The 763-nt window shown below is 62.6% G+C and overlaps 1 protein-coding gene across 1 annotated transcript in view; it reads right to left on the bottom strand.

Moving 5' to 3' along the window:
- Window positions 1-237, bottom strand: part of RPP40 (ribonuclease P/MRP 40kDa subunit) — a 12,416-nt gene extending 12,179 nt beyond the window's left edge. The window contains 1 exon segment of the mRNA XM_008569443.1: window positions 110-237. Within this exon segment, the coding sequence (XP_008567665.1) occupies window positions 110-232 (123 nt within the window). The 5' untranslated portion in view covers window positions 233-237.
- Window positions 238-763: the final 526 nt, after the last annotated feature.

Genomic DNA, 763 nt, shown 5'->3' with positions numbered 1-763 from the left:
CCCCCAAGCGCGCCGAGAGCGGTCTCGCCACGCGAAGCCGGGCAGGCGGCTCTATGTGAATCTCTTCGGCCCCCGGGGACCGAGCGCGGCCCGGAAGGGAATCACTCACCCTGTAATTATGATAGTGCGTCTCCACGAGATGCCGGTGGCGCGACTTGCTGTGGCCGAAGTTGGATTTCTCGCACACCAGTAAATGGCGCGGCGCTTCTCGCAGCCTGCGCAGCGTGGCCATGCTCGCGCTCATTCCTGGTATCCGGGACCTCCGCGGGTGGGCGCGCCCCGTCCCTTCTCGCCACGCCCCTCCGGCCGCCCCGCAGGCATGCGCAGTGCGGCCAGCTGCGCACCGACCAGCCGGTGCCCGCGGTGGGGGTGGGGTGAGGCTAAGGGTTTCTCCATAGTTCCTTACACTTTTTTAGGGACCCACGCAGAAGCTCCCCGATGCGTGTCTGAAACCGTAAACTGACCGCCTCACATAGAACTCCCTGCTCTCTGGGAACCTGGTACTTGCCTTTCGAAAGCCACCTTTCCTCCGTCCCTCAGAGGTGCCCTTTAAATCCTCCCTGTGGATCCCGGACTTGGGGCTCGCCACGGAAGCCCCGTGGACTCGAGAGCGGCCTGAACGGCCCATCCCTGAGACAGCCCCTCAGAGGTACTGCTGCCTGCCACTGTTAGAAAAAGCAGAACGTCGCAGTGGAGAGGCCCAATTCCTGTATTGGGTCAGGAATCTCATCCCTGCAGTTAAGTGATCCCTAAATGCTTTGGG

This window comes from Galeopterus variegatus, unplaced genomic scaffold (genome assembly GCF_000696425.1).
Source record: "Galeopterus variegatus unplaced genomic scaffold, G_variegatus-3.0.2 Scaffold497, whole genome shotgun sequence".
Taxonomy (NCBI): domain Eukaryota; kingdom Metazoa; phylum Chordata; class Mammalia; order Dermoptera; family Cynocephalidae; genus Galeopterus; species Galeopterus variegatus.
The sequence above is the reverse complement of the archived record's forward strand: the minus strand, read 5'-3'. Positions and strand labels throughout refer to the sequence as shown.